The sequence below is a fragment of the Protopterus annectens genome, chromosome 5.part1 (genome assembly GCF_019279795.1).
Source record: "Protopterus annectens isolate FY-2018-M chromosome 5.part1, PAN1.0, whole genome shotgun sequence".
Classification (NCBI taxonomy): Eukaryota; Metazoa; Chordata; order Ceratodontiformes; family Protopteridae; genus Protopterus; species Protopterus annectens.
Genome location: NC_056736.1, coordinates 336,542,499 through 336,569,223, shown reverse-complemented (window position 1 = coordinate 336,569,223; position 26,725 = coordinate 336,542,499). Strand labels below are relative to the sequence as shown.

The 26,725-nt window shown below is 45.6% G+C and overlaps 1 protein-coding gene across 1 annotated transcript in view; it reads right to left on the bottom strand.

The window, feature by feature from the left end:
• Positions 1-26,725, bottom strand: part of NUMA1 (nuclear mitotic apparatus protein 1) — a 3,180,433-nt gene that overhangs the window by 2,609,618 nt on the left and 544,090 nt on the right. The window contains exon 5 of the mRNA XM_044072777.1: positions 20,891-20,979. Within this exon, the coding sequence (XP_043928712.1) occupies positions 20,891-20,979 (89 nt within the window). The remainder of the gene's footprint in view (positions 1-20,890; positions 20,980-26,725) is intronic.

Below are 26,725 nucleotides of genomic sequence, written 5' to 3'. Positions count from 1 at the left end.
ACCAGTCCAAGGCAAATAGTACATACAGAAGAGAAAGAACAGGGGGAAGGAGGGAGGAACTGAATACTGCAAAAAGTGAAGAGGACATCTATTGTTATGGTAAGATTTTATATAACCATACTATGTCCTATTCTACTGTTGCAGTGAAGGAAAGTGCCAAAGCCAAGGAAGAAACTTGGGAGGAGAAAGGACAAGTAGAGCTCTCTAGAAAGCCATGAAGGATGGCCCTCTCAAAACCAGCTTTAGCTCTGCATATTCCATCCACCTTGTAGTGTTAAGCTTGCAGACAAGTCCATGTAGCTGCCTCAAAAATGGAGATAGTATCCAAACCCCTGAAAAAAAAAAGAACAGAAGCCACAACCCTAGTAGAATAAGAGTTAAAAAAACAAAAGGCCTTACAATTAAAAACAAAAAAAATGTCTTTATAAATGTAATTGTTTGCTTAGAAACAGCCACTCAGACACCTGGGATGAAAAGCAAAAAGCTGATACGATTTCCTGACGGCCTTAGTCTTATGTAAATAAAATCTGAGTTGTCTATGCACATCCCAAGGTGTACAGTGCTTTTTCACTGTATTAGAGAGCAGGGATAAAAATGGGCAAGTGAATAGATTATGCGAAAACTCATTCACCACCTTGTGCATTATAAGGATTAGTACACAAAAAAAAAAAAAAGGAAAAAACAGGACAAGCCATAAACGGCTTGAAGTTCAGACACCTGTCTAGCTGAAGTAACATCTACAAAAAAAAATAGTCTTCCAAGAATGGTGCTGAAAAGGAGCTGAAGCCGCATGCTAAAAAGGAGCCAGAGTCAGTTTCCCCAAAACAAAATTAAGATCCCAGGGAGGAAGAACAGGCTTCCTGGGAGGACTAATGTGGACGACGCTTTTAAGAAACTGTTTCACCTCAAACGTAGAAGCTAAAGGAGGAGATAAAGGCTGTCAAGCAGGGATAACTGATACGCTGTTGGATATAGAGGAATAAGCAAACCCCCAGCACTGAGCAATTCAAAGAACGAACCAGAGGACCATCCAAAGAGAGTAAATCCAGGTTATATGAAAGACAGAAAACCTCCTCAGTTTGGATAAATACGATTTCCTAGTACTGGGTCTTCCTGGCCTCCCTCAGAACCCTAAATACATCCTTGGAGAAAAAGGTGTCTATAGGGAATCAAAATCCATCACAGAGTCTCAAATTAAGACTGGACTGGTGGGGCTGGACTGCAGATCCTTTATCTTGTGCGACTAGGTCCACCCTGTGAGAATTTGTGATGACTGCCCTTGGATAAATGCAGAAGAGGAAACCAATACAGTCTTGGCCAAATGGAAGTCACTGGCAAGATTTTGTGTTTGTCATTTTGAATCCTGAACAGAACTTTTGGAGTGAGAAGGAGAGAATGCACATAGAAACATCCCCTTCCAAGAAAATGAGCGCGTCCACCTTCCAAACCTGAAAACCTGGGACTCTGGCACAAAATTAAGTTTCTATTCAGAGGGTATGCAAAAATCTATTTGAACAGTACCCCCACTTGTGGGCACAATGTCTAGAAACATCCTTGTGAAGCATCCATTCATGGGACTGAGTCAAGGACCTGCACAGAGCATCTGCCACACTTTTGACCTGAACAACATCTAGTACAGGAAGTATGGTTAAAGTCATGTGCTGGGGCAGGAGTAGGAAATCTTTAAGACTCTTTTTAAAATCCTGACTTTAACGAAAATACTCCCCGAGAGTATGCAAGGTTTCACCAAACGAGAAATCCTCTTTTGGGGGGGCAGAGGGAAGAGAGTCCTCAGCATCAGAATCCTCACAGTTAGACAAGGGTCAATCCTGGTCAGAGGAAACAGAAAATACAGAATCCTGGTCAGAATTATCATAAGCAAACTCAGTCCTAGGTCTCAAAGGGGGAAGGCTGGCTTCCCCTGATTAAAGTAGTAAGGGCTTCAGCAATTATTTGTTTTTAGGAAGAGAGGCCTGACCATGCGGTCTGGGCATCAGTTTTCTAGGCATGGTTCTTGTTTTAAGCCAGGAAAAAGAAGATGGCGTCTGTTTAATACGCAAGTCCATAGGAAGGAATACACCCTCAGAAGCCGGTGCCTGCACAGTTGCTCCAGACCCATCCAAGGTAGACATCCGCAGGTTCTAGAGTTGATATACCGGACTCCGAATGGGTCTCAGTAGAGGCCTGCGGTAGTCTGATGGCTTACCGAAGACATATCAGGATAATTGAACCGAGCACCAAAATATTTAGAAATGAAAATATACTGACTATGTATAGTTCGTGGTTTAAATGAAGCACAAAACAGACAGTGAGGTACGTCGTGGTCAGGGCCTAGGCAAGGAATACAGTATGAATGAAAATCTCTGAGGCATTTGCTTTCCACAAGTAATGCAATTATTTACTTTTACTGACATCGGTTTAGAGCAAGAAAAAGTTTCCCCAATGGGGTACTTTGCTTTTAGTTGAAATTTTCGGTTCTGAAACTTGAAAGAAAATTTCAGGAAACTGACGACCAGCACTTGCCAACTGCTTCTGCTTCGGGCACCACATGGCAAGAAAGACACATGTAATTGCATCTGCTGCATGTTTTATACCCCTGATGACCTGATGTCATGGAAGAAGGGACCACAACTGACGCAGGATGCAAGACTGTTAATCAGGCCGACTGATGGCTAGTGCAAGAAGATAACCCAAATGTGATAACTGCAACAGTGAAACACCAACATTGGAGAGGTTAGGTAATTAGCCAGGCTGCCAGGTTCAGGGTTTGAAGCTAAGGGTGCAGAATCTGGTTCTCCTGCTGTGACAACAGGGTAGGGGTCTGAGGCAGGTGCCATGGAGCCAACAGTGACACTGCGCAAGAGGGGGTACACCAGTGTTGGCGTGGCCAGTCTGGTGCAATCAATATTGTCCTTTGTCTTGTTAGATTCTTTAGTAGTACTTTGGAGAGGAGAGGCAGAGGAGGAAGGCATAAGCTGACAGATTTTTCCAAATGAAAGACAGAGCATCACTTTCCAAGCTTGTTTGTGGGGAGTCCTTGTGCAAAATTTGGACAAACGGTACTTCTGGGGGGAGGCAAGCAGGTCTATATCTGGGCTCCCCCATTTGTCAACATGTTGGAAGTCTTTGGTTCCAGTTTCCACTCGTGTGGGTCCATGAGATTTCTGCTTAGTTCGTCTGCCAGTGTATTTAGTTTTCCTGGCAAGAATAGAGTCTGTAAAAGCACTTGGTAGCTCAAGGCTGTTCCAAAGAGCCATGGCTAGTCTGCAGAGGGGGCAAGAATGGGTACCCCCCCTGCTGATGTACCACTTAACAGTGGTGTTGTCAGTCTTTACCAATAATTGTCCTGGAAGAATGTGGTCCTTGAAGGCTGTCAGAGCATTCTGTACAGCTAACATGTCTTTTTGATTGATATGCAGGGGCATTTGACTTGGGTTCTATGTGCCCTGAATGCACTTCCTGCCAGGTGAGCCCCCCCCCCCCCCCACCCCATGCATAGTCTGATGCAACTGTTAGGGACTGAGCAGCAGGGGGTAGAGAATGGCAGTCCCTTGTTTTGGTGGCAGGCCTCTGCCCACCAAAGGAACTCTAACCGTAAGCAAAGTATGATAGGAATCATTGCTTCTAGATCCTGAGAATGTTGACACCATAGCCTTTTAGATACCATTGTAGTTTCCTCATATGCAGTCTTGCATATGGAATTAGTAGAATGCAGAAGGCCATGAACCCAAAGGCTTGCAGTATTTGCCTTGCAGATAGCAGGGTATTTGTGGCCATTAGTTTGAAGTAGGCTGTCAAATGAATTTGTTTCTCTGGCGTGAGGAAAGCCATCTGGGAAGTTGTATTCAAACTTGCTCCCAGGAATATAATTTGTCGACAGGGTACCAGGTGTAATTTCTCTTTTATGGTGTACCCCAGACAAGTTAGCACCTTTTGTACAAATGCCAGATGGCTCAGATGTATGTCCTGGCTTTCTGCCTGAATTAGACAATCGTCCAGGTATGGGTATATCTGAATATTTCCTTGCCTGCAAAATGCAATTACAGGAGCTAGGCACTTTGTGAATACACTGGGCGCAGTAGATAAGCCAAAGGGCAGTGCAGAGAACTGATGATGCATGTAGCCTTGCTCTGAAGCATAGGTATCTTCTGCAAGATTCCCTGACTGGGATGTGCAGGTAGCCTTCCTTTAAATCAAGTGTTGCCAACCAGGCATCTTTGCCTTGCACAAGAAGCAACTGGTGAAGAGTTAGCATTTTGAATTTTGGAATTACCAAAAAGGTGTTTAAGGTAGACAGGCCCAGGATAGGACGGCATGAGTTGTCTTTTCTGGGTACCAGTAAAAGTCCAGAAACTTTGTCCCATTTCCTTTTCTGGTACAGTTTGAATAGCTTTTATGCTTGAGAGAGTACTTGCTTTTGAGCCTTTGCCCACTGATTTGGGGGTAAATCTGGCCAACCATTTGGGGTTGGTTAACATGTGGAAGTGAAATCTGTACCCTTGGGAAACTATTTAAAACCTATTTGTCCTGAGTAATGAGTTCTCAGTTTTTTGCCTGCAGAGCAATCTTTCCCCCCAAAGGAGCAGTCAGTTAAGTGCTTGGAAGTTTTAAACTGAAGTCATTGAGACAGTTTACCATGGGGGGGGGGGGGGGGGTGTCTTACTACTCCCTGATTTGGAAGTGGGAGCCCACCACTGCTTAGTCCTGTGCGTACCCTGGGACTGAAGCCTGGGTGTTCTGCTGGATCTGGATTTGGACTGAAGGCCTGGAAGAGGCAGGGAAGGACCAATTCTTATAGGGCCAATGCCTACTAAATCTTGGAGATTGTACTTGTACGAAATCTTTAAAGGTTTGCATAGATTTAGTTTTTTCCTCAATCTTAAGAACTTCTTCTGCTTTGTTGCCAAACAGGTGGCCCTGATTTAAGGGGGCATCCAGTAATTTAGCTTTAACATGACTGGGCAAGGATTGCTCTTTAAGCCAAGCATGCCTTCCAAGTACAGACCCAGTGACAGCAGCCCTGCAAGACCAGTCTAGTGAATCAAAACCACACTGCAAAGTATGTTTTCCAACCTGTTCAACATGCAGTAAAAATCCTGTAAATCCTTACTTTCAGCACAATCAGGAATCAACATTTTCTGTTTAAGCAAGCCAATAATATGCTGCTGATACTTTAACATATGAAACTGGCAGTTTAAGGCCCTAATGGCCAAAGTTGCAGAAGTATATACCTTTTTACCCCATCTATCCAGCACCCTGGAGTCTATCAGAGGGGGTAGGATTTCTGGCAGTAGTAGCCTTAATTACCTTGGGTCCCTGTAAAAGGGTCTCAGGATTCGCAGTAGGGTTTTTAAAAAAGGAACTTGAGAGAGTCAGGAACCCTGTAATATCCATCAGGTTTTCTGGGAGCAGGAGGTAGACAGTCAGGGGCCAAGCTAGATTCCAAAAAGGCACCAACAATGTCTAGTACAGGAGGGATGGCTAAAGGCCTGTGCTGTGGCAGGAGTAAGAAATCTCCAAGCCTCTTTTTAAAATCAGAGTAATCCTGGCTTTCCCAACGAAAATGCTTCCTAGAGTACGCAAGGTTTCGCCAAAAAAAGAAAAATCCTCTGGGGGGGGGGCAGAGGGAAGAGAGTCCTCCGCATCAGAATCCTCATAGGTAGATAAGGGTATATCCTGATCAGAAGAAACAAATTTCAGAATCCTGGTCAGTAGTTATCATAAGCAAACTCAGTCCTAGGTCTCAGAGGGTGAAGGTTGGCTTCCCCTAATTAAAGTAAGATCTTAAGCTAGCCTCATTTGTTTTTCAGGCATAGAGGTCTGACCATGCGGTCTGGGCGTCTGTTTTCTAGGCATGGTTTGAGTTTTAGGCCTTGAAGAAGATGGCGTTTAATATGCAAGTTAGCAGGCCTGAATACACCCTCAGAAGCCTGTGCCTGCACAGTGGCTCCGGACCCATCCAAGTTAGACACATCCGCAGGTTCCATAGTTGAAGCATCTCGCGGCATACCGGACTCTGGGTCTCAGTAGAGACCTGCGAATCTGAAGCGGGTATCAGGGGTTGCGAAAGCAGCTCAGTACCGGCGAACTGGCGACTGGCTTAAGATAAGCGTGGTCAGCAGCTTTGGACCTAAGCGGCCTGCCTATCTTTGCGTTTTTTCAAAATGTCGTTAGTCGGATGGCTTACCGAAGACAAATCTGGATCACTGAACAGAGTACCAAAATATTTAAAAGCGTAAATATACAGACCGACAGTTCGTTGCTTAAATAAGGCACAAAACCTACAGCGAGGTACGTCGTGGTCAGGGCCTAGGCAAGGAATACAGTACGAATGAAATCTTTAAGGCATTTGCTTTCCAAAAGAAATACAATTAGACTTTTACTGGCATTGGCTTAGAGCAATAAAAAAGTTTCTCCAATGGGGTACTTGCCTTTAGTTGAAGACTTCGGTTCTGAAACAGAAACAAAAATTTCAGGAGTCTGACCAGCACTTGCCAACTGCTTCGGGCACTGCACAGCAAGAAAGACTGATGTAATGGCGTTGGCTGCATGCTTTATACCTCTGACTACCTGACGTCACGGAAGATGAGACAGCAACCAACGCAGGACCCAAGACTGATAATCAGGCCGACCGAGGGCTACTGCAAGCAGATAACCCAAATGTGATGACTAACAGTGAACCACGAAGATCATCATTATGGAATACAACCCTTTTCCTATTTGGGCCTGTGGAATCTCCTGAATAGTTTCCTGATTTAACAGCTCTGGGAATAAATTTAACTGTTCCTGAGGTGGCAGAGGAATGCCCATGAAGGGAGAAAGGTGCTTCCAAACCATAAAATACCCTTGCTTAATTATGGAAATAACCCAAGAGTCTTGAGTTATGCTTGACCAAACTGGAAGACAAAGTGAGGGAGGAATGAGGATGGGAAGAGTGTGACAGCCAGATACTACCTAGTTTATCAGGAAAGGGCTGCTTTTGGGCCGAAGTCGAAGTAGTTTTAGCTGGAAGAATCCTCCTACCATTTTTTTTTCTTCCTTTTAGGAGGATGGGCCTGTCTTTGAACAAAAGCTGGCTTAGGATAGTACCTTTGGAACTTGGGCACAGGTGAGACAAAGATGTTTCAAGTCCTGTAACTCCTTGCCTTTCTTCTGTAAAGACTTAAAATCAGAAGCAGAAGTACCAACAAACAAGCCACTGTTATCCAGAGGAGCATCCATTAACTTAGCTTTTATGGCATCTGGCAGATGTTAAAGCCTTAGCCAGGAATGTCAATGTAGATCCTGAAGCAGCAGTCCTAGATAAAGTTTCTGCAGCATCACAGCTGCACTTAATAGAGCAGCAAGCTACATGAGAGGAAGCCCCCAACAAAGACAAAACAGAAGTTTTCCCCTCAGAATCTGAAAGTCATGACTTGAGTAGCCTGGGAAAAGACAGCCAACACATCTAGTCGTACGAATTTGGTAATTAATAGCACGAAAGGCAAGGGTGGCAGAAGTATAGACCCCCTTTCCCAGTTTTTCCATAGTCCTGCTTTCCTTATCAGCAGGAAGTTTTGTGGAAAGCAGCAACTTGGAAAGCTTACCAGAAGCCACAGAAACTACAGAAGATCAGCAGATGGGCACTTGGAAAGAATCTTGCAATCAGGTACTTAAACGAACAGGCTTAAGAGCAGGGGCATTTTGAATCCGGAGCCTGAGATATTGAAGTGAAAGCATCTAGTTAAGCAGGCAAAAAGTACAGCTGTGTACACTTAACATAAATGTAGCAGTTAGAGTGTATTCACTGTTGCAGTCATCACACTCTGGTTATCTGCCTGCAGGTGTCCCTCAGTCAGCCCAAATACCAGACTTAGTATTTCTGCATCAGATGCTGTCGTTTCTTCCCTAACGTAAGGGGTATAAAACCAGGCAGTGGACGCCATCACTTTCTTGCCCCAAATTTCAGAAGCCCCCCAATAGGGAGCTAGGATATGGTGGGGAAAACACCAACAGTAAAAAGTAAATACCAATACCAGTAGGAACAGCCAGAGAGGAGGGAGAGAGAAAACCAGGGGGCTGAAGGGAGGGAAACGAGGACTGCAACAGTGAAGACACTTCAACATCTATATTTATTTTAAGTGTACACAACTGCACTATGATAGTGTTTCTCTGTTGCAGTCATCACACTTGGGTTGATTCCCAAGGCTGAGGAAGAGTGGAGGCAGTCAAGAGTTAGGGCTGGCTAGTATGCCTTGCAAGACTGCTGTAGCAAAACCTGCCCTGAATTTGGAAAAGATAGGCAGGTGGTAATGTTTTGTGAAGGTGTGTACACAACTCCAGGTAGCAGCTTCCAGGTTGTCCTAGTAGGGATTCCCCTGAGAAATGCAGTAGATGTAGCCCTAGTGGAATGTGTTCTGACCCCCTGAAGGATTGGTTTTCCATGGTGCTTGTAGCAGAAACGAATGCAGTGTGCCACCGATTTGGAATTTGTTTGTTTTGAAATGGCCTTGCCCTCTGCCCCTGTTGCATTAGTCCTATTCAAGGTAGAATCTGAGCTGTTTGTGCACGTCCAAAGAATGCAGAACCCTTTCCCCTTTATTTGGAGGATTAGGAAAGAAGGTTGGCAAATGGATGGATTGGTTGACACACTTTAGGCATAAAGGAAGGGTTAGTCCTGAGGGAAACAGTCAGCATGGAAAATAATGAAGGGTTCCACAGCCATCAGTGCTTGTAACTCAGACACTCTTCTAGCTGAAGTGATGGCTAGAAGCAAGCCTGTTTAAGAATTTTAACTCTGCTGAAGCAGCAGGTTCAAAAAGAGGAAGCGTGAGCTTTTCCCGTACAAAGTTAAAGTCCCAAGCAGGGGTGGGTGCTCCCCTTGGTGACCTAAAGTTGTTTGCCCCTCTCGGGAACTGTTTGATAAAAGGGTGAGAGATTAGAGGTGGCTCAGTATTGTAATGAGCATAGATGGCAGAGGCATGGATCTTCATGGAGAAGGATAGGCCTCTGCGGAGTAGTTCTGCTAGGTAATCCAGGATTAGAGGCAAAGAGGGCAGTGCCGTCTCCTTTCCTTTAGACGGCATCAAAGAACAATACCTTTTCGACTTATCAGCGTAGGATTTCCTTATACTGGGCCTTCTGGCTTCAAGGATGACATCCAGCTCGTGTTTGCTTAGGGTTGCTGGTGGAGTATTCAAGGAATAAGCCAGGCCGCAAGATTTAGTGTTTGCAATTGTGGATGCAAAATCTGTCCCTCCTGCTGAGAGAGAAGGGTTGGGGTCTGGTGTAGGTGCCAGAGTGGCATCGATGTCAGGCTGCACAGGAGTGGGTACCAGTGCTGGCGTGGCCAGTTCAGGTCAATCAGAATGGTCCTTGGCCTGTCTTGTTTTATCTTGAGTAATACTCTTGAGAGAAGGGGCAAAGGCATAGAGAGGTTTTCCCATTGAAAAGATAGGGCATCCACTTTCCAGGCCCTGCTGTGAGGGTTCCTGGTGCAGAATTTGGTTAGCTGGTGGTTGCAGAGGGAGGCAAAGAGATCCACCTCTGAGGTCCCCCATTTCTAAATCAGGAAGTTGAAGGTGCTGGGCTCCAATTACCACTTGTGTGGGTCTAGGAGATTTCTGCCCAAGTCTGCCAGTGAGTTTTGTTTGCCTGGCAGGAACTGAGCTTGTAAGATGGACTTGAATGTCCAAGGCAGTGTTCCGCCGGGCCATGGCTAACCTGAAGAGTGGATAAGAATGGGTTCTCCCCCTGCTTGTTGATATACCACAACTCTGGTGTTGTCTTTTTATCAGCAGTTGCCCCGGAAAGAGTAAGGATCTGAAAGCTGTCAGGTCATTCTGTACAGCGAGCATCCCTTCGGTTGATGTGCAGATGAATTTGAATTGGGCTCCAATTGCCCTGAACACATTTGCCAGCCATAGGAGCCCCCCATGCATAGTCTGATGAGTCTGTGGTCAGGGTCTGGGCGGCATGGGGTTGAATAAAAGGCAGTCCCTTGTTGTTGCATGCTTCTGCCCACCAAAGAAACTCTGTCCTTAGACAAGGTATGCTGGGAATGACTTTCCAGGTGCTGAAAATGTTGGTACCAAAGACTTGAGTACCATGTAAGTTTCCTCATATGCAGTCTTGCGTATGGAATTAGCAGTATACATGAGGCCATGAACCCTACAGCTTGCAGTATTTTTCTTGCAGATAGCTGTGTTCTTGTGGCCATTTGTCTGAAGTAGTCTGTCAGACAGACTACTGTTTTTCTGAAGTGGGGAATGCCATCAGGGAGGTTGTGTCCAAGCTTGCTCCCAGGAATACAATCTTTTGACTGGGTACCAAGTTGTGATTTCTTTCTGTTGGTGTACCCCAATGAAGTGAGAAGGCTTTTTACAAATGCCAGGTCCTGAAGAAGCAATTCCTGCCTGTCCATCTGAATCAGCCAGTCATCCAAGTATAGGTAAATTTGGATATTTCTCTGCCTGCAATATGCAATGGCTGGAGCCAGGCAGTTTGTGAATACCCTGGGCGCAGTAGATAAGCCAAAGGGAAGTGCAGAGAACTGACTGCATAGACCCTACCCTGAAATGTAGACAGGCATGACTCCCTTCTGGGAATGTGCAGATATGAGTTTTTTTTATTTTTTATTTAAGTCTAGGCTGACTAACCCGCCATCCTTGTCTAAAATAGGGAGAAACTGTTGCAGGGTGAGCATCTTGAAGTTTGGTACCACCAGGAAGGTGTTGAGAATTGAAAGATCCAGGATTGTGCACCAAGAGCCCTCTTAACTGGGTACCAGGAAGAGTCTGGAGAGGAATCCTTGACCCCTCTGTTCTACTGGAACAGGATGAATAGCTCTGATATTGAGCAGGGAAAGCACTTGCTTTTGAGCCTCTGCCCACCGGTTTGGAGGAAGGTCTGGAAACCAGCTTGGGGTTGGCAGTGAATGGAAATAAAATTTGTATCCCTGGGATACAATGTTGAGGACCCATCGGTCCTGAGTGATGGACATCCAGTTTTTTGCATGAAGGGCAAGTTTTCCTCCTAGGGGCGGCTGGGAAGTAGAGTGAAGTCACTGTGAGCTTTTTCCATAAGGAGGTGGCTTACCACTCCCTGCTTTAGGGGTGGGGGCACTCCATTGCTTAGATCATTGCATACCCTGAGACTGCAGTCTGGGTGGTCTGTTTCCCCTGGGTCTTATTTGGGAAGGCCTGGAGGTGGCTGGAAAGGACCAGTAGTATGAAGGGCAACGCCTACTGAATCTAGGGGGTAACACTTGTAAGAATTCTTCAACAGTCTGCATATACTTAGCTTTTTCGTCCATCTTTTTAAGAGCTTCTTCTGCTTTGGCGCAAAACAGTCCTTGTACAAAGGTGTGTCTAGTAATTTAGATTTGACATGATCTGGCAAGGTCTGCTCCTTTAGCCAAGCAGGTCTTCTCAGTACAGGGCTAGTGAGTGCTGCCCTGCAAGATGCTTCTAGGGCATCAAAGCCACACTGCAAAGTATGCTTACTGACTTGGTTTGCAGAGTGCATATGTTCCTGCAATTCTTTTATTTTCTGCACAATCTGGAAAGGTTACCACTTTTTGTTTAATAAGTTCCATAATATGTTGCTGGTATTTCAGCATGTGTAACTGGCAATTCAATGTCCTGATGAGAGTTGCAGAGGTATATACCTTCTTACCCAATCTGTCCAAAGCTCTGAAATCCCTGTCCGTAGGGGTGGGATTCTTGGCTGTAGTAGCCTTAACACCTTTAGGCCCATGGGAAATGATCTCTGGGTCAGCAGTAGGATTCTTTAAAAGAAACTTGTATCAGGTAGTCTGTAGTACCCGTCTGATTTCCTAGGGGCAGGAGGTAAAGTGTCATGAGTAAGACTGGATTTTATGAAATCATCATCCACAACATCCAGGACAGGGGGTATAGCCTAAGGTCTGTGCTGAGGCAACCCAAAATTCCCTGAGTCTTTTTGGACTGAGGATAGCATTCCCAATGGAAAAGCTCTTGTAAAGTATGCAAGGTTTCACCAAAAGGAAAATCCTCTGGAAGGGAGGCAGATGGAATGGATTCCTTTGCATTCAAATCCTCACAGCTAATAAGGGCATGTCTTCAATCAGAAAGGACAGAGTCATCCGACTCCTGGCCTGTAGAACCTGAAGGGGACTGGATTATTTGTTTCTTTGCAGGGGAAGGCTGATTTCCCCTAACCAGCACAATAAGGTCTTCAGCCATTCTAAGCATTTGTTTTTGTGACAAGGGTGCCTGAGCATGCACTTTGGTAGTCAGTTTTCTAGACGTAGTGCACTGGGCCCAAGAAACTCAGTAGATGTGGTTAGAAATGAAGTCTGCTCGTTTCAAACATTGGCAGAGCGAAAAATTGCCTCAGAAGCCAGTGCCTGCACAGAGGCTCTGGACCCATCCAAGGTAGACACACCCAATGGTTCCACAGTCTAAGCATCTTGCAGCATACTTCGAATGGGTCGCACCGGACACCAAATGGGTCTCAGCACAGACCTGCGAATCCAGTGAAGTGGGCATCAGGGGCTGCAAATGCACCTCACTGAGTATCAGCAGACTGGTGACTAGCTTAACTGAAGCATAGTCTGCAGTTTAGGACCTATGCGGTCAGTCTGTCCTTACGTGTTTTTTTTTTTTTTTTGGGGGGAAAAAAAAAATCGGTAGTTGGATGGCTTACCGAAGCCATTTCAGAATACGGAGAAAAGAATTTAGCGACTGAGCCAAACGAATAGTTCAGCCGTTAAACAAGGCACAAAACTGACAGCGAGGGACATTACGGTCTGGGCCTGAACAGGTGTCGCAGTAAGAATGAAAATCTGAGGTATTAGCTTTCCACAGCCAAGACAACTGTTTTCAGACATCGGTTAGAGCAAGAAAAAAGGATCCCCAATGGGGTACTTAGTTTTAGAAGACTTCAGGATTATTCGTCTCGAAAATGAAAAATTCAGTTAAGCAGCCGACCAGCACTTGCAAACTGCTTTGGGCTACTCGGCAAGAAAGACTGATGTGCTGGAGTCAGCTGCCTGTTTTTACACCCCTGAACACTTTACGTCAGTCCTGGAGTGACAGCAACCAACGCAGAAATACTAAGTCTCTGGTATTCGGGCCAACTGAGGGCTACCTGCAGGCAGATAAACAGTGTGATGACTGCAACAGTGAAACACGAAGAACATCTGGAGGAACAGCAGATGGAGACTCCATTTGTAGGAGCTAACAATCTCTTCTGCGCATCTGAAACTTGGGAGCAATCCCACTAACTCCCTTATCTTAGCAATGGTATAACCAAAAGTAATCTCAATAGGAGATTCTATACAGATTCCTCTTCAGGAGGAACATACTCTAGAGGGGAATGGAATGTGTGGAAAAAGCCAAGGAATCCTCATCCGAAGATCACTTTTCATCATAAGAATCCTGATCCCTAGCTCTCTTGTAAGGGGAAGATGTCCAAGGAGGAGCTGGGACAGACACCCGAAAGAGGTTTCAGAGCCATAAGGGCATTAAATAAGCCCTGGGTAAGATTTCGCCATTCATTTTGAGGTTCCCTGGGAGAGGAAACATGCTTGGTCTATTGCTTCTTTAACTGGATGTCCACCTTATGAAACATGGAAGGGCCCGATGTTTGCCTACACTCAATAACTCATCTGAACTTCCTTCCTCACCAGAATTAGAGAAACCTCCCAGGCTCTTCTGTGATAGTCTTGGTTCCCCCTGACCATCCAAAATGGATGTCTGCAATGCCTCAGAGGATGTGCCTGTTGTCAGATCCATGGCAGCGTCCAAAAAAGTCCCAGCCGAGGAATCCAACCCCAGAACTGAGTGAACCTCTGTGCTTTCATCAGTCTCAAGACAGATGTACAATGTAGAAGGTGCAGCAGAAGAGTGACTTTTTTTGGCCTCTTCAATGAAGGCTCCACACATCAAGCCTAAAAGTTCCCTCATTAGCATCTTTCACTAAATATTTGAGACACTGGTCTTCCAAGCAAATTGCAAGGGAAGAAAGAATTTTGTGAAGTCTTGGGCACAGAGGTCTGACAAATACTGCAAAGCTTTATGCTCATGAGTTGGCCCCCAAGCAAAATAAGCACTGCTCATGACTAGGTGGAATCAGTCTCAAACACTAGCATTTGCCTTTTCTAGAAGACATGTAAAAACCCCATAGTAACACGGCGGAAAATAAGAAAAACCCTGAGGCACTTATATGAATGGCTGGATAAACCAGTAAACAACTCAGGCGAGCAGACTTGTGTTCAGACCGGCAGCAGAGAAGTTCTGAGGATGAGACGTCTGGATGTCTCTCATGCCCTATGTAAGCAAGGAGCATGTGTGAGACATACGGTGTACCTTCAAGGTAGTTAAAGGCTTTCGTACACTGGACGGACGTCGGGCTGTCCTTGACAGGGGGTCCCCCTCATAATACTGCAACAGCAGAACAGAAGGACTTGAAGTAAACAGTGCAAACTGATGCTTCTTCACAAACGTGTCTGAAGATAGCAGTACCAAGTAAAACTATCAGAACAAAAATATTCATGTCTCAATTCAATGTGCTGATGAAAGCATTTTGCAGACCAAGGCAGCTACTAAAATGAGAAGTTATGTACCTACCATAACGTTCCACGTTAGTTGTCTTCTCTCGCCTTCTTTCTTGCTTGATGGGTTCGGAGCCGATCCTCGGCTCCGACTCGGCACTTGCTAAGCTCGAGAGTCACTTTTACCAGCTCGAGGCAGCCCCATATCCCATGATGCAAGGCGGTAAGTACCCAGATCTCGTTTGATGACAAAAGGGCAATAGCACCTAGCATAATAACTTCCCAAAGGAAGAAAGAAGAGAAAAACCTGCAGTATGGTAGAAGGACCAGCTCTGTACGGTCTTCAGAAGTGTAATTCCTTGTAGAGAAAGGTCTGTCCAGGCTTGGGGGAAGGAGGGAGGGTCGCAAGAAAGAAGGCGAGAGAAGACAACTAACATGGAACGTTATGGTAGGTACATAACTTCTCAATGTTAAGTTGCCAATCTCGCCTTCATTCTTGCTTGATGGGACCGAGTCCCTAGCACCTCTATCCTGGGTGGCTCAATGGAACAGACTCGAGAACGGTAGAGCCAAAACTGGCTCTGTCCCTGGAGGCCAAATCCAATTTGTAATGGGAAACAAATGTATGAGGAGTGGCCCAAGTGGCCGCTGCACAAATAGCTTGAAAGGCTGTAGAAGCTAAGCTTCTGGTTGAATGTGCTTTAGGTTTCGAGCACAGCTGTTTTCCCCTGAGCCAATAAATTTCAGAGATGACAGAAGAAAGCCATCTAGATAAGGTCACTTTTGAGACAGGAAGGCCTTTCTTGTTATCAGCATAGGAAACAGAGTTGATCGGATTTCCTGAATTGTTTTGTTCTGTCCAAGTATTATCTGAGTTGGCGGTGGACATCAAGATAATGTAATTTTTGTTCTGATCTGTTTGAATAGTTTGGAAAAAATACAGGGAGATCAATGGCTTGATTCAAATTAGTCTTTGAGGCGACCTTAGGCAAAAAGGTCGGATTAGTTCTCAATGATACTCTGTCTTTGTGGAAGACCAAATAGGGGCCAACAGATAGAGCATGAAGTTCAGACACCCTCCTAGCCGATGTAATAGCAACCAGGAATAAAGTTTTCCATGAAAGAAATTTCAGGGAACAAGAAACAGCTGGCTCAGAGGGGGAAGAATCAAGGATGTCAGCACTAAATTTAGGTCCCATTGAGGAGGAGGACTCCTGACTGGAGGCTTCAGGAGGAAAATTCCTTTCAAGAAGGCTCTACAAAGCCTGTGGGACATAATGTTGTGATCTGCTAACCCGACATGAAAGTTCGAGATAGCAGCCAACTGAACTCTAACTGTGGAAGAAGAGGAGCCAGCGTGAAAAATCTCCGCTAAGAAATCCAAAACTGCTTGAACTGGAGCAGTGAAGGGATCAATATTCTTGGCTTTAGCCCAATAAGAAAAACGTTTCCATTTGCTCGTATAAATCCTCCTGGTAGAGGATTTTAAGGAAGCTACTATGATGTCTCTAACAGGGTTAGAGATCATAGGAAGCCTGGCTAAGGAAGGAAGTGGAGCAACCATGCTGTGAGGTTGAGAGAAGGGATAGACCGGTGCAGCTGACCGGATTGGTGAATCAGAAGATCTTGCACTGGGTCCAGATGCCACGGCTGCACCAAAAGGTGACGAGGAACGGAAACCAAATTTGTCGAGGCCAATAAGGAGCAATGAGAATCAATTTGGCTCTCAAAACGGTTGCTTTCTGGATAACTTGAGGGATCAGAGGAAATGGAGGAAAGGCATAAAGAAGTCCCTGGGGCCAATCCTGGGTCAGAGCATCTCTGGGGGGATGGCCTGGCAGTGGGAAGAGAGAGAAGAAGTCTGGGCATTTGCTGTTTTGGGGAGTAGCAAAAAGATCGCAACATGGGCGACCCCATTCCAGAAAAATCTCTTCCACTATAGATCGTTTGAGAGACCACTCTGAGCAGAGCTATTCTCATGCCTCACATCTGTCCGCTAAAATGTTGGTTTTCCCAGGGATGTGTGTTGCTACCAGAAACCGATGAGAGGAGATCGCCCATTGCCAAAGTCTGAGCGCTTCTCGACACAAGGGGTAGGACTTGGTTCCGCCCTGTTTGTTGATATACCAAACTACAGACATGTTGTCTGTGTGGACTGCAATTGTCCCTACGGGAAGAAAGTCGTTGAGGGCTTGCAACGTTAAAAGCACTGCTCTCATCTCTAGGACATTTATGTGCAGGTGGTATTCGAAAGGTTGCCACGTCCCATGAACCATCCTGCCCTGATAATGCCCCCCCCCCGATCAGGGAGGCATCCGTAGTGACAGTGGCTACCGGGAGGGGGTACAAAGTGTCTGCCTTGGTGAATCTGGGGAGAAGTGATCCACCAAGCAAGATGATTCTTGCAAATCTGTGTCACCAGTATTTGGTGACGAAGTTGTTGGTAAGACCACTGAGTGAACAACATCCATTGGAGGCGGCGCATATAGAAGCGAGCCAGGAGAAGAAGGGTAATGGCCGCAGCCATGAGGCCTAACACCTTTAGAACCATTCTGGCCTGTACCTTCTTGTTGGCTAGAATGATCCTGACGTGACTTTGAATGTCTGAGATTCTTTGATCTGTAAGGGTAGCTGACATCCGAACAGTGTTTAAGTTTGCGCCTATGAAAGTAATAGACTGGCAGGGCAATAAGGATGATTTTTCGGAGTTGATCGAGATGCCCAATTGAGAACAAAGATTTATTGTGTAATCCCTGGCTTGAAGAAGCTGATGCCTGGTGGTGGCTGAAAGGAGCCAGTCGTCGAGATACGGAAACACCTGGAATCCTTGACGTCTCAGGTGAGCCGTGACCACTGCCATACATTTGGTGAACACTCTGGGGGCTGTAGTGAGACCAAAGGGCAGGGCTCTTAACTGGAAATGACTGGACCCCAGACGAAAGCGGAGCGTCTGTGAACTTTTATGTGATAGTACGCATCCTGAAGATCTATTGAGCACATCCAGTTGTCCTTCTGTAAGAAGGGCAGAATTGACTGAAGAGTGACCATTCGGAATCTTGTCTTCCTCACAGACTGGAGTCTGCTGAGATCCAATATTGGTCTCCAGTCTCCCGTCTTTTTGGGGACCAAAAAGAACTGAGTAGATTCCGGGCTCTGAATGATCTGTTGTAACTGGCTGAATGGCTCTTTTTTGCAGTAGTTTTAAGACTTCTAACTCTGCAATTTCCCTTAGACCGGGTGGTACATCTGGAAGGGAATTTGAGTGACAGAAAGGACTTTCCTCGAAAGGAATTTTGTAACCCTCAGATATGATCGACTGTACCCATCTGTCTTGAGTGAGGGAACGCCAGGCTTCTGGGTACAGCGATAGTCTTCCCCCGACTGCCTCCAAGGATGGACAGCCGGGCAACATCTCAGGGATGCTGAAAGGGCTTGTCAGAGACAGACTCTCTGCTTCCCTGGTTTTGTGGACCCCCTCTGCCTCTAGAGCGCCTGTTATTGTTACCCCTCTGCCTCTAGGGGTAAACTGACCACGTGAATCCGGCGTGACTCCTTGGGATTTGCGGAACCACATTTTGCCACCCTTCTGCCCTTTGGGGTAAGGTCTAGAAGGGGTGGAAAACGGACCCCTACGGCAGAAAGAGTCTTGCCGTCCTGCTCACACCTGGTCAACGTTTCCTTCACTTGAGGGCCAAACAAAGCTGACCCATCAAAGGGAGAGTTTGTGAAGGACGCCTTAAAGGGATCTGCAAAATTACAGAGCCGCATCCAGGCTTGGCGTCTAAGAGCCACACCTGTACCTGCGGCCCTACTCGCTCCATCTGCAGCATATGATATCAGTCGCATGGAGGATTTAGCAATAAATTAAGGGTTCCTAGCTGCGAAGCAATTTTTTCTTGAGCCCCTGCAACTGTAGGATCCTGTACTACTTCACCTAGCTCCTTAAGGATATCCCTCTGGAGTCTGGTGAAGTGACATAGGTAGTTCAGCGAACGCATAGCAAAGGTCGCTGAAGAGAACATCCGCTTACCATACCTATCCATGGTCCTAGAGTCCTTATTAGGAGGATGGACAGGTACGGAAGGATCTTCAAGTTCCTTCTTAGTGGCAGCCGCCACCACCATGGCATCAGCAGGGACACCTTTCGTGAGGAATTGCTTGCCCGACGGGGCAGTAATAAATTTAGAAGGCCTCCTAGGGACTGGCTCTACAGAGTCAGGAGCAGCCCACGCCTTTCGAGCAATAACCTGCATAAGGGGGTCGAAAGGCGGAGACACCCAGGAGGTGGAGGGCCGAGATCCAAACGCCTCCAGGTGTACCGACTCATCCTCAGAGGGATTATTGGTGGGCCAGTTTCCCCTCTGTCTAAGGAGTTCTAGGATGTCTGAAAAGGAGACCTCCTCAGAGGGGGATCTTGGGGATCTAAGTCAGTATCTGAAGTGATAGACTCGGGGGTGTCTACGTGTTTCCTCTTACAGGTCCTCTTTCGCGGAGGATCTCCTGACTGATCAGGAGAATCCTCGGAAGAGGGGGTTCTTCCCAGTGGGGAAACCTGAGGCGGAGGATCTCTGGGTCCGGGAGCAAGAGAAGTGGCAGAGATATCGAGAGGCACCATAGAGGGAGGAGCTAAGGGAACAGACTGCTGGCTGAGTCCAGTGGCCAGCACATTCCATCACCTCGAAGGCTCCCCTCCCAGGGAGGTCCGAGAGAACCCATTCCGAAGAACCAGGAACTCCAGGACCCACCGAAAGGGAAGGCTCCAAGGCAGATGTCGGAGCCGAGCTCACCAAGGCCGAGGCTCCAAGGGGAAGAGTGGGGTCGGACAAGGGTCCGATGCCACTCACCCCCTCGGAGACGACCAGGGAAGCCCGACCACCGAATCCCTCTAAGGAAGGTCTCGAAGATAGATAAGAGTAGAGGCTGAAGGGGCAGAAGGGGGTATCTGTCCCTCAGCCGTAGCAGAAACCATTCCCGAAGACTCCAACTCCAAACTCTGGGGTAGAGTCGAAGGAGGAACTGCAATGGGGTGTGGACTAATAGTAGTCTGTTGAGACAGACTATGTAGCATCTGGGCCAGTGCCTGTGATTTTAATAATCTACTGACCACTCTCTCTAAATCATGGTCAGAAAGCCTGGATGACCTGGATGATCGGCTCCGATGGCTCCGTTCCGAGAGGAGAGAAGCCGGAGCCGAGAGCATCGGCTCCAAGGAAGGGGACCTAGACCTCTTCCTCGAAGGAACCATCGGAGCTGACAAAACCATGGAAGCTGTCGGAGCAGACAACTTTTCGGCACCGACAAAGTTTCGATGCATCGGCTCCCGCTGGAGCCGATACAGACATAAAAGTAAGGGTGTCGGAACCGGTCGGCGCCGACACCGAAGCCTGAGCCACATGGTGATCGGAACCGATCAGAGCCGACACCGAAGTGGCCAAACCAGAATCGGCACAAGGTTTGTGCAAACCAGAATCGGTTCCAGCCGGAGCTGATCTCGACTCTGAAAGTCGGAGCCGAGGCCGCAGGCTTGGACACAGAAGCCTGGGCCTTGGAAGACTTAGAAGTCTTAGATAGAGCCGACTTAGCCGGAGAGCCCTCCGGCTTAAGTAGGCCCCTCAAAATCAGCTTATTTCTCCTTTCCTGCAGGACTCTCTGGCTAAAAGAATGACAAATCGCACAGGAGTCCTGCAGGTGGAGAGGTCCCAGGCAGTATAAGCAAGAAGTGTGACCGTCTGTCAGAGACATCTTCTGACAGCACGAGTCACACTTCTTAAAGCCTGAGACCCTTTCCTTAGACATGGTGTAAAAAACACACACACAACACCTGTCCAAGAAATATAACAATCCCAAAAAAACGAGAAACTATTCTCTTACAAACACACACACACACCCTAACAAGGGGGGGGATGGGATGGGAGAAGGCCTGACTAAAAACTTTAAAGGAGAGAGGGAATTTTAGTCAGAAGGGACCAAAACTAGTCTAAAACTATTAAATTTAAGTCTAAAAATAACTTTAAACTGAAAAGAGGGGCAAAGAAGTAGTGTATAAATCACTTACCAGGAGCTGGTAAAAGGAGGACCTCATCAGCGAAGCGGCAAACGAGATCTGGGTACTTACTGCCTTGCATCATGGGATATGGGGCTGCCTCGAGCTGGTAAAAGTGACTCTCGAGCTTAGCAAGTGCAGAGTCGGAGCCGAGGATCGGCTCCGAACCCATCAAGCAAGAATGAAGGCGAGTGACAACTTAACATTTAACATTTATGCATGGCTAATTTTAAAAGCACTGAAAGTAGTAGAGCCAGTTCTGCAAACTGAGCCAAATACAAATTTACTCTACCACTAAGACAGATAATGTGATAAAATATCTTTAGACATACCTTTGCAAGTTCTCTTTCAAGATTTTCCTGACGCAATATATTCTGCCATGAAATCAGACTACCAGATGCTGGGTTGTAACGGCACTGAACTGCAAAAGAAAAAGCCCACCAGAAATCAGCTGCCAAAAAAGCTTTTAATCCATGGGGATAAAAACTGTAGGTACATTTAAAAATGCATTTCTCAGAGGACAATTTTCTTGACCAATGTGCACTGGTGCCTTATGCCACTGGGGAAGACAAGTGGATCTTTATCTCAGCATACTGTTGAAACTTAAAAGATCTGACAACAAAATGCCATTTGAAAGACATCTGCGACTGAAGAAAATGCAATTCTTTTCAGAATTCTTTTTACTGACAGATTAGACAGCTTTGTCGAGCAATTTACTCCAGATGGGTAAACGCATACTTTATTCACCACCTTAAAATGAACACTGGTTAAAACATACACCTTGCATTAACAAGGATCCTCAACTAATGTTAAGATAGGGAGGGAGGCCTAGCTAATCATGCACCTTAAAATAATGTTCCAACTTATTATTACAACTACTAGTGAATTGGGTCCAGCTAAAAAGTGTTGGACTACAGCAGCAGTCAGATCACTTTCTTACTGCACCATATTAAAAAATATCAGCATCAAGATTTATTGGACCACCGCTACCAGGATTCACACTTCAATGCCCTTGTACTCAGTTTGCAATTTCAGCAACATGGACACCACCCCTATTCAAATCAAACTTAAAACTTACAGGCACTTATCTTTCCCAACAGTACTTGTCAAGTGCAGAAGACAAGAAGAGAATGTTGGGAGGTGCTACGCAGGTGTCAGTCAAGCACCAGGATTCCAGCAATGGCACGCACCAATGACAAAGGAGTTCCCATCAAAAAAATGCTGAAGATACCACAGGCTACAAGCTTTAAGTGTCAGGGGCTTTAAGATGTGAATACTCCAGAAAATAAACAGGTAAAACAACCGCACTAGCAATACGAAAAGGTAGACTGCGGAAGTAGTTTGGGCAAAGTACTTCAAATGACTGCTTTGTAGTCATAACAAGCACCAACATCTTCAACATTCATATCAGCAGAATCTTAGCAACAAATTTCTTTGATTGCAATAGATGTAAATAATGGACAGCATCAGCAGCATGCTTTACAAGCAGCCTACGGCAGAATTAAGTATTTTAAAAGCCACAGCTATGCAAACACTTCAGACTTTAGATGCGCTATGACAAAAATCCTTCCTCTAAATGGCCATATTAAACAAAGCAAAATAAGCAGATCTACTTTACCACATACAGCAAGAGACAGGTGTCTTTCTAGGTAATTCAAACAGCCTGAATGAACAAGATTACAAAGGCACCTTATAGCACATCTAGCGAAAGATTGAATATCTTGCTGTACTTCCTACCAACCAGATATATTCATACATCTAGACATCCAGTCTAAGCGCAAAGCTACAATTCTGCAATACAAACATAACTAGTTTATGTACCACTACATAATTACAAAACATGAAAAAGCAAATAGGAGGATGGGGAAGTTGCAGATAACAATCCCAACCTTACTGCCTTTCAGAAGCCTACAATGCAATACCAGAAAACAATTAAATGAACGGGGAGAATCTAGCAAGTATCCTACAAGGCTCAAAAAAAGTTTGCAGCTTCAGAAAACACCAGGTGAAATGTCCATACAGAAGAGGCTACAGATGCAGCTATCAGTTTTGGCAATAAGGGCTTATTAGAGCTGCAGAAACATCCAACTTAAGATAGCTATATTCTGTGTGACTGGACCAAACTCAGATTCTACAGATATAAACTTAGAGCTGTCCCAGAAAATTCATGCAGCACAAAATTCTTCAACCAGTATAGTTAACTAGCTCATGACCAGGCCAAGTACTAAAAATAATAAATTGGTAACAATATAAAAGTAAAACAGTACATCAGTGCCCTGTAGATAATTTGTGAGCCAAATTAAAATGGCCACCATAAGCAAGTCTTCAGGGATCTTAACTCACATGCATCCAAAGTGCAGAGAGGTGCAAAGCATGCATGGTGCCATGAGTACTAACTAGGGAGGGAGGCTGCCTATAATACACATCCAGCAATGTGATGCATCAACTGCTACACTCGTTGTGGGGGGTAACTGGATTACTTAAGTGCCACATTCAGTAATACAGCAATTAGTGTGTTAAAGTGCATTAAAGTGAGAAAATTGTGCAAATTTCAACTTTAGTTTCAATTAAACACATGAACATGCTTCAGCTCCTTTGAAAAGCTCAGACACTGAGCGGGCAAAAATTTAATCTCATGTCTGGACAATGGGCTTACCCTCCCACAACCTTGTCTAATAAGACCAGGTATCTTATTAATCACCAAAACTAACAGAAAATCATATGCCAAGCAGTGATGGAATCCCATGAAGTCTCTGGGAACTTTATGTAAAATCTGTCCTGAAAATACTAACGCAAGTTACAAACCGAAGTAGATCATGCAACTTTGAACAAATTACTGGAACATCCTGTGGTAGAAGTGAGGTGGAGGGGATGAGAGAAACTGAACAAAATCACAATCCAATGCTGGGTATGGAATCTACTCCAGCTGCTCTCTCTGCAGTATCGCAGGCTGGTCTTTGTGAGGCACCTGCACCTCTACTGTGCCAATGGAATACACCAACGTAAGGGTCTGTATTGCATAATCAAACTTTCAAAAGTTGGACTGTCATATGGTCGACACCTTGTGATCAAAGTTTTAAAAGCTTGAAAATCTAAAAAATAAACTAGACGAATAACCTACCTGAACGTTTTAAGCAGGGGGAAGCCCCCCCCCCCATGCACCACCCACTGTTTAAATATACCAACTCAGACCACACTACAGTGCAGGAAAGGGAAATCCTCCCATTCCGTGCTGTACGGAGACCTCTGTTAAAACATTCAAAATTTCAAATATTCATTCAATCATATCGTGTCAACATTATGACAAGTCGAACTTTTGAAAGTTCGATCTAATATACTTCCACAATTTAAGGGGAACAGGGAGAAAGGCAAACAGAGGTTTTCCCATGCAAAGTATCATCCACTTTCCACACTTGGCTGTGGGGAGTTCTGGTGCAAAATTTGCTAAATTGGTGTCCCCCACCTGTGGATTAGAAGCTTGAATGAATTGGGGTCCAGTTTCCACTCATGCGGGTCCATTAGATTTCTGCTTAAGTAGTCTGCCAGTGAATTTTGCCTGGCAGGAAGTGAGCTTGCAGGTGCACTTGGATGCTCAAGGCTGTGTTCCACAGAGCCATGGCAAACTTGCAGAGTGGGTAGGAATGAGTATCCCCCTGCTTGTTTAGGTACCACAACTGTGGTGTTGTCTGTCTTTATCAAGAGTTGTCCTGGAAGGATAAGGTATTTGAAGGCTGTCAGAGCATTCTGTACAGCTAACATTTTTTTAATTATATGTAGGTGCATTTGTCCTGTGCTCCATTTGCCTGCCATGTGAGCCCCCCATGCATAGTCTGATGAATCAGTTGTCAGGGCTTGGGCGGTGGGGGGTTGAGTGAAAGAGTCCCTTATTGTGGTTGCAGGTCTCTGACCACCAAAGGAACTCTGTCCTTCAGCAAGGAATGATCGGAATCTGTTTCCAGGTCCTGAGAATGTTAACACCAGAGACTTAAGAACCACTGAAGTTTCTTCGTATGCAGTCTTGCATATGGAATTAGGAGAATGCATGAGACTACTAATTCTAGGGCTTGCAGTACTTTTTTTTGCAGATAGATGGGTTTGGATGGCCAGCAGTTCAATTTGTCAAATAAACCTGCTTTCCTGGAGAGAGGAATGCCATCTGGGAAGTAGTGTTCAAGCTTGCTCCCAGGAATACAATTTCTTGGCTGGGTGTACCAGATGTGATTTCTTTTCGTTGATGGTATACCCCAGAGAAGTTAGGAGTCTCTTTACAAACAACACGTACTGAAGTAGCAATTCCTGACTGTCCACCTAAATCAGGCATTCGTCCAAGTATGGATAAATTTGAATATTTCTCTGCCTGCAGTATGCAGTGGGTGGAGCTAGGCACTTTGTGATTACGCCGGGCGCAGTAGATAAGCCAAACGGAAGTGCAGAGAACTGATGGTGCATACAGCCTGCCCAGAAATGTAGATATTTCCTGCAAGAATCCCTTATGGGGATGTGCAGGTAAACTTCCTTAAGTCTAGGGTGACCAGCCAGGAGTTCATGGCTAGCATAGGCAGCAGCTGAAGTGCAAGCATTCTGAACTTTGGTACCTTCAGAAAGGTGTTGGGAATTGACAGATAAAGGATAGAGGGCCAAGAGTCTTCTTTTCTGGGCACCAGAAACTGTCTCGAGTAGAAACCCTGTCCTCTTTGCTCTGTTGGAACAAGTTGAATAGCCCTGATACTGACAAGAGAAAGTACTTGCTTTTGGGCCTCTGCCCACTGGTTTGGGGGAAGTCTGGCAATCCACTTGGGGTTGGCAGTGAATGGAAGTAGAATCTGTATCCCTGGGATGCCATGTTTAAGACAACTGTCCTGGTAATGTATTCCCAGTTTTTTGCATGCAGGGCGAGTTTTCCTCCTAGGGGTGTAAGTACTTGGGCATGGCTGGGAAGGCTGCAGGAGAAGTCATTGTGAACTTCTTCCGTAACGGGGTGGCTTACCACTCACTGTTTTTGGGGTGGGAGCACTCCATTGTTTAGATCTGTGCATACCCTGAGACTGTAGTCTTTATGGTCTGTTGCCCGTTTGGACTGAACACCTGGGAGGGACTGGAAAGGACCAGTTTTTCGAAGGCCAAAGCCTACTGAATTTAGGTGGCTGTACCTGTAAGAAATCTTAATACTTTTAGCTTTTTACTCATCTTTTTAAGAACTTCTGCTTTTGTGCCAAACACTCTTGATTTAATGGAGCATCTAGTAATTTTGCTTCGACATGGTCTGGCAAAATTTGTTCCCTCAGCCAAGCATGCCTTCTCAGAACAGACCCAGTGACAGCAGCCCTGCAAGATGCTTCTAAGGCATCAAAACCACACTGCAAGGTATGTTTACCAACGTGGTTAGTAGAATGCATTAACTCTTGTAAATCTTTGATTTCTGCACAATCAGGAATTAACATTTTTTGTTTCATTAGTTCCATAATATGCTGCTGGAACTTCCAACATGTAAAACTGGCAATTTAAAGCCCTGATGGCAAAACTTGCAGAGGTATATACTTTCTTACCCCCATCTGTTTAAAGCCCTAGAATCCCTGTCCACAGGGGTAAGGGTTTGGCTGTAGTAGCCTTAATACCTTTAGGTCCCTGGGAAACGGTCTATGGATCCGCAGTAGGATTCTTGAGAGTAATTTGTGGAAATCTGGTACTCTGTAGTATGTCAAGCTTTGTAGGAGCTGGAGGTAAAGTATCAGGGGTAAGCCTCGAGTCCAAGAAAACATCTATAATATACAGGATGGGGGTATAGCTAGAAGCCTGTGCTGAGGCAAGTCTAAAAATTCCCAGAGTCTTTTGACCAAGGGCAGTCCTGGCATTCCCAGCGGAAATTCTCTTAGGGTATATGCAAGGCTTCAACGAAAGAAAAGTCCTCTGGTGGGGAAGCAGATGGAATGGAATCCTCTTAAGTGGGTAAGGGTATGTCCTGATAAATCAGAGAGGTCAGAGTCATCGAATTCATGGTCTACAGAATCCAAAGGAAAATCAATTATTTGCCGTTTAGAGGAGGAAGGCTGGCTTCCCCTAATTGAAGTAAGGTCTTCAGCCACTCTAAGCATTTGTTTAAGGCATGGGAGCTTAAGAATGCACTTCGGTCATCTGTTTTCTAGGTGTAGAGCGAACTCTGGGCTATG